General features: G+C 36.2%; 1 protein-coding gene across 2 annotated transcripts; it reads right to left on the bottom strand.

Annotated features, from left to right (window-relative positions):
* Positions 1-896: 896 nt before the first annotated feature.
* Positions 897-5285, bottom strand: LOC110929843 (probable L-type lectin-domain containing receptor kinase V.3). 2 transcript variants are annotated; one of them, XM_022173032.2, is made up of 6 exons: positions 5117-5280; positions 3483-4535; positions 2443-3396; positions 2210-2329; positions 1971-2071; positions 897-1342 (listed from the first exon to the last, which is right to left on the bottom strand). In XM_022173032.2, the coding sequence occupies exons 2-6, from the start codon at positions 4392-4394 to the stop codon at positions 985-987; spliced, it is 2445 nt and encodes an 814-aa protein (XP_022028724.1). In that variant the 5' UTR covers positions 4395-4535; positions 5117-5280; the 3' UTR covers positions 897-984. The 2 variants fall into 2 exon arrangements, with proteins under 2 accessions (XP_022028724.1, XP_022028725.1); XM_022173033.2 differs by lacking the exon at positions 1971-2071 and having other exon boundaries at positions 5117-5285.
* Between the last annotated feature and the right edge of the window lie 1385 nt (positions 5286-6670).

Genomic DNA, 6670 nt, shown 5'->3' with positions numbered 1-6670 from the left:
GTGAGCAAGAGAGTGAAATGAGGGAGAGTGTAAAGGAGAGAGTGTGAGGGTTTGGGGCTATATATAGTCAAGGGTGCATCCTTAAAGGTTTCCGAAATGGGCTAAGGGGAGGTTGCGGCCCAACCGGCCCAACCGTTCACTGTTCACCCGAGACCGGGTGGTCTCGAGTTGAGTTTCGTGGTCTCGGCTCACATGTAATACGCATACATAAATATATAACATACATACAACACACTTAGCACAAAGGTCACATAGCACCACGCAACTTTTCATTTAATAACATATATACGCATAAGGCTATTACAAGGTATTTGTTCGGGAAAACCTAGAGTGTCACACGAAATGAAATTTTGAGGCCCTTTTTTCTTATTTGATTATTATAAACGATATTCCTTTACCTGTGTTTGGAACCATACAAAAATCTAATACAATTATAACACATAGTGGTTTGCTTGTATAAGGAATCAAAGAAATCTTAATAATAAGTTTACACTAATATTAATAATTAGCTTATTAATTTTCTTTTAAGTGGAGACCCCTATTTTTTTGGAGACCCTAGGCCAAAGCTTAGGTTTATTATACTATATCGTATCAAACAGAGAAATACTTTGCTTACCGCCCTGCAACACCTGCGGGGCGTACAACTAGTTTAGATTAAATGTTAAATGAACAACGGGAAAAACACAAACAAATATCTGTTTCATCTGGTCCACTCGATCAGTCAACCCAATTGTCACACACGCGTTTAATTCGTACTAACCTAAAGTTTGTGGTATTCTTGGATCTCTCACCGGAAATCTAATTGTCGTTAGTTTTTAAAAATGAGTCTTTAGTTTTTGGTATCGATGCATGTTAAATTCGAAAATTGAAGCAAGAACAAAAGAAGTTCCTATAAATTTACCAAAATAGAATTTCCTAATTTTCATTAAGTAGAAAAGGTTTCATACACTCGAACTCACAAGAAAATACTGTATATCTTGTCAACTAACTTACATACTGGACAGGACGAAATTCAACGCCTTCAAGAAAATACTCGATGCTTGAGGAAGCGATATTGAGGAGTGGCAAGAAGTGAATCCCAATATCATGTTCTTTTTTGTAGCTGGTAAATTGGTATAGTTCTATCATTAGCCATCCATCATCTCTCACATGTGGCATGCACAAATCAGAGTAGTATCTCTCCTCATTCAGTTTGAATTTAAAGGGTATATGTGTCCCATGATGCGTACCGTTATGTTTAAATACAAGGCTTACAGTGTACCTGACCTTTCTTGACAAGAATTGAGTTGTCACTTTTATCGTGAAACCATTGTTCATTCCACCTTTTAGGACGTTTGAAAACCTGCAAGTATTTTCAGTCAAAAATCTGAAGATGGTAAAGATCAATAACAAAGCTAAAAGATTTAAATAATTAATGGAAACATAATAATTTAATAAGCTGAGAAAGTTAAGTTAATTTATGCAATCCATAATTCCATAGTTGGGTTTTCAAAAGTCAATCATGTTTAGTCCTTGCTTAGTCGGGCTTTATGAAGCGCCATACATCACCATAGCGCCAGGGTTCACCACTCCCGGGTGCTATGGGGTGAAAATTTTGAGTCCCGCGATGTGTATAATGGTGCCAAACAAGAAAGATCTCTCTCACACACATATATATACATACATATATAACCCAACATCTACCTAACCTCCCACCACAAACTCAAGTTATATAACCCCCCATAACCCCCTTTTCTTACACATTTGGGCTATAACCCCACTACACATGGCCGTAGAACTAAATCAATTTATGCGTGCTCTCCTCACATTATAACCTGCATTTGACCTTAACCTGAAAAGTTGAAATCTCTTCGGTCTCGTATCCAATCTCAACAACTAGTGGTTTCTCGGTATTATGATTATTTTTTATTAATATAAATTTTATAGAAATCTCTTCGGTCTCGTATCCATAGAAAAAGTCGTTAGTTAACCTTAAATTTTGTGTGTCGTCATGTACAAGTGAGTCCGCAGAGATGCATTTTGTTGCAGATATTACTTCACACACTTTTCCACTCTGAAGTATTGAAAGCCACTGTCGAGTAAACATATTCAAATAAAATGTAATTAAAATTTTGATATTTTCTTTATCTTACAATGAATTTCAACTTTAAGCAATAAGTAAATTTTAATACCAAAGCCAACCATTTTAGTGTTAGCAATAAACTATTACCGTATTGCCATCTCCAACAAGAACTCCATTTGGAAATCGCATGAAATTTTGATTTCGGGGTGTCTTTGATATTGAAGATATCACAAGATTTTGAATCCTCATCGTTTCTTCAAAATCCTCCTGTAACAAGTTTTTGGGTCAACTTTTATCTATGAGTTTAGTAACTGTAGGAAAAGCACATGCAACTACACTTGTTACATGTGATACTTCTAAAACAGTGAAAGAAAACTTACTTGTTGTTCAAGTGCAATCTCAAGTTGTTTCATAACCTCAGCCATTGATGGCCGTTCTTCACGTTCTTTTTTTAGACATCGATAAGCAAGGGATGAAAACGTATTCAAGGAACACGAGTCCATTTTTTCCTTTAGATCAGGAAATATAATCTCATCTAATCTCTTCTCATTATAGTATCTTAGCCATGTAGGCAAAAGCAAGCCTAGCTCACGATTACGATAGATTGTGCACAGTCTACCACACAATAATTCAAACAACACCACTCCAAAAGAGTACACATCAGACTCTTTTGTTAGGTTACCTGTCTCCATATACAACGGATCACAGTATCCATTTGTGCCAACTACTTCTGAAATAGCATAATCTTCGCTTTCTTTTTCTGAGACAATTTTTGATTGAGTAAAATCAGAAACCATTGAAGTCCAATCGTCATTCAAAAGTATGTTCGAACTTTTAATGTTTCGGTGTATAACTCTGTGTTTTCTGTCGTGAGGAACATGAAGATAGTTCATTGCATTAGCAACCCCAACACATATCTTCAAGCGTTGGGTCCACGTGAGACCTGGGTCACTAACATACCTATCGAGACTCCCACGAGATGCACAGTTATACACAAGGATCCTTTCATGACTGTCATCACAAAAGTTCAAGAGAGAGACCAAATTTTCATGTTTGTATTTAGAAAGAAATGAGACCTCTTTCCAAAACTCAACATCACCTTGCCCGAATCTACGATCTAATCGCTTAAAACAGACCAGGCTTTTTCCCCCTAGTAGAGAGAGTTCTCCTATGTATACCTTTCCAAACCCACCACGTGCAACTAGTTTGTAGTCAGAGAAGCTGTTAGTCGCCACTTCTATATCTTTCAATCCAATTTTGAGGTAATCATATTCTTCCATGAATCCGTAGGGTGTTGGCGTCTTGGTCAGATTGGCTTTGTGTAGTTTAGAGTTCTGAAAAGGATCAATCTTTTATATCAACTCCTATCCACGGAAAAATTAAAACATAACCTGCAATAATTCGAATAAAGAAAAATTACCTGTTGATGATAAAGCGTGATCTCAAGTTCTTTGACGATCTCCACCATTTTTGGTCTTTTCTTATGATCTCTATTTAAACACCGCAAAGCGATGGTGGCAAACGTAGACAAAGCTTCCTGATTTATTTGTCGCTTTAAATCAGGGAATATAATATCGTCTAGTCTGTCTTCATGGCAACGATTTCTCCATGTATTCACTAAAATGCATATGAGCTTATCCTTATCAAATTCACAACATAATCTTCCGCACATTACTTCAAACAACACCACTCCAAAAGAATATACATCACACTCTTTTGAAAGAATACCTGTATCATAATACGATGGATCACAATATCCAGGTGTACCTACGATACTAGACACTAGATATGTACGTGGTTGGTTGGCAGGAGTGATTTTTGATAGGCCAAAATCTGAAACTTTAGCAGTCCATTTATCATCCAGAAGGATATTGGAGCTTTTGATGTCACGGTGAAGAACCCTTTGTTGCGTCTTCTTTGGATCATGAAGGTAGGCAATTCCTTTTGCAGCCCCAAGACATATTTGGAGACGTTGGATCCATGTGAGGCTTCCTTTATCAAGATAGCGATCAAGGCTCTGATGAGATGCATACTCGTATACAAGGATTCTCTCATCACCCTCCCTACAAAAATGCAAGAGGGAGGCCAAATTTTCGTGATTCAATTCAGAAAGCAACGTGATCTCTTTCCAAAACTCAACATCACCTTGTCCATATTTACGGTCTAAGCGCTTAAAGGCGACCGTTCTCCGTCCCTTCGGGAGATGGAGTTCTCCTTTGTACACAGCTCCAAACCCACCACTTCCGATAGGCTTGTCGCTAAAATTGTTGGTAGCCGCCTTTACATCTTCAAGTTGGATTTCGAGGTGTCTAAAATCATCCATGTAAGACATTTTGTATCGATTAAAGAAATAAAACCTGACAGAAGAAACAGAAAAACTAGAAGCAATTGTAGATAGATAGCTTGAATCTTTCAGTAGCAAATTGCACGGTGCTGCTGGTAATTAGTGTCAACAAGTTTTGTTTCAAGCGTCCTACAACAACAAACATAACTACATACGTTAGTTTAGTACAATAACCAGCACATACCAAAAGGCGATAGTGACTAGGGCCGGCCAACCCGTGCCGACGCCAAAGACCCAAATTTTCAAAGGGCCCGAAAAGTTATATATTTATTAAATTATATATTTAGTATATTCAACCATTTATTACGTAAAAAAGTGTTAGTGGTTGTAGTGGAAAAAAACTATCTCAGGATATGTACAAGTCTCAAGTTAAAGTCTTCGTTCCACCACAAAAGTTTATTTTTTTAATTCATTTCCCCTTAACCACGATTTTAAGGCCAATTCTTTTTTACTCCCGAGGCCTAAATTATTTCGAGAGTTCTCGGGACGGCTCTTATAGTGACATAACTTAGATTTTGTAGTACTGTATGTATAAGAATTGCAAACAACATTGCATCATAGAAGACTTCAAATTAAGAGCAGCAACAAATTAAATATGAGTATGTATACTAACGACGAGAGGAAATACATGAGCAGATCTATGAGAAATTGTGATTAGTTACAGTTAAAGGCATGATCGAGCAGAAATAGAGGCGTGTAGAATATGTTACCTGTAATCTGCCACCGCCCACAACTAAAGAGTAGCAGTAGGCCAGAGATGGTGATCTTGTTTGTATCAGAAAGTTCATCAAGAGAGAAACAGCCAACTGTTTGAGATATTTTTTTCAATAGAGTAAATTACGTTTTTGGCCCCTGTAGATATATCACTTTTACTATATTAGCCCAAAATAAGAATTTTTAACATATGTGCCCCCATAGTCTCTATAACTAACTATTTTGACCCCTAAGTCTAACCAAAACTCAAACTCTGGTTAATTAATTCTCACATGACAGGCACATATGATGTCTAAAATGGTAATTTCCCCTCCTCCCTTTTAGTGACACATATTAAAAACAAATTAATACTCACTCATTTACACCACATAAACCCCTAAATTCCCATCATCTCCTCCAAGAAAACCCCCAAAATCTGCCATTGGAATTCCATTCAGCGCATGATATTATTAAATCTAATGGTTAAAATCACACAATGATTTAAAAATAAGTATATCATATTATACCAGCTTCATGATTAAAATCTAGTTCTTTGGGTGCTTCCCTGATCCATTCATCTATCATAGGGTTAATATTATATTGGGGTTCGGCCCATGCTATCCAGTCAACTATTGACTTCGCGTTCTTCAAGTCCTGCAAAAAATGTAAAGTTAGGCTGTTACAAATCTGATGATTAATTTCATATATGAAAAGAAAAATTAAAGCTAGAATAAACAACCTCCAAGATTATAGTTTTGATGCCTTCATGTTGAACTTTAACAACTACCTCCTGCCCGTCATGTAGAGTTGCATGGTGAACTTGAGCTATCTGCAAATATGATTTATGCAATACTAATGACTCAGAATGTTATTAATTTAACCATATGGGAAAACAAAATTACGGCTCGTTGTTAGTTTAATCTGTTGGGATACAGGATACTTCCCCACATACTATGTTACAATTATAAACCAAGATTTGTAAATTTAACATCGAATGTTACAATAATACACATTTTAGCACATGACAATTTAGTATTTAGATTTAACAATATCATGTGCTGAATGGAATTCCAATGGCAGATTTTGGGGGTTTTCTTGAAGGAGATGATGGGAATTTAGAGGTTTATGTGGTGTAAATGAGTATTAATTTGTTTTTAATATGTGTCACTAAAAAGGGAAGGGGAAATTACCATTTTAGACATCATGTGTCTGTCATGTGAGAATTAATTAACCAGAGTTTGGGGTTTAGTTAGACTTAGGGGCCAAAATAGTTACTTATAGAGACCATGGGGGACATATCTTAAAAGTTCTAATTTTGGGCTAATATAGTAAAAGTGATATAACCACAAGGGCCAAAAACGTAATTTACTCTTTTCAATATTTTGGGCGTTTTGGTTCAGCTGTACAGGAAGTTGTTTAGTCAACAACAATAAAAAAAACATTTTGTTTAAGAAAAAAATGATAAGAAAATAATAATATAAAGTTTAGAGGAGTACAAATCGGTTTTTTTTCAAAAACCGTTTCGGTTATTAACCGAACCAGTTTTTTTCATCCAAAACGAAAATCGGTTT

The sequence above is a fragment of the Helianthus annuus genome, chromosome 3, assembly GCF_002127325.2.
Source record: "Helianthus annuus cultivar XRQ/B chromosome 3, HanXRQr2.0-SUNRISE, whole genome shotgun sequence".
Taxonomy (NCBI): domain Eukaryota; kingdom Viridiplantae; phylum Streptophyta; class Magnoliopsida; order Asterales; family Asteraceae; genus Helianthus; species Helianthus annuus.
The sequence above is the reverse complement of the archived record's forward strand: the minus strand, read 5'-3'. Positions and strand labels throughout refer to the sequence as shown.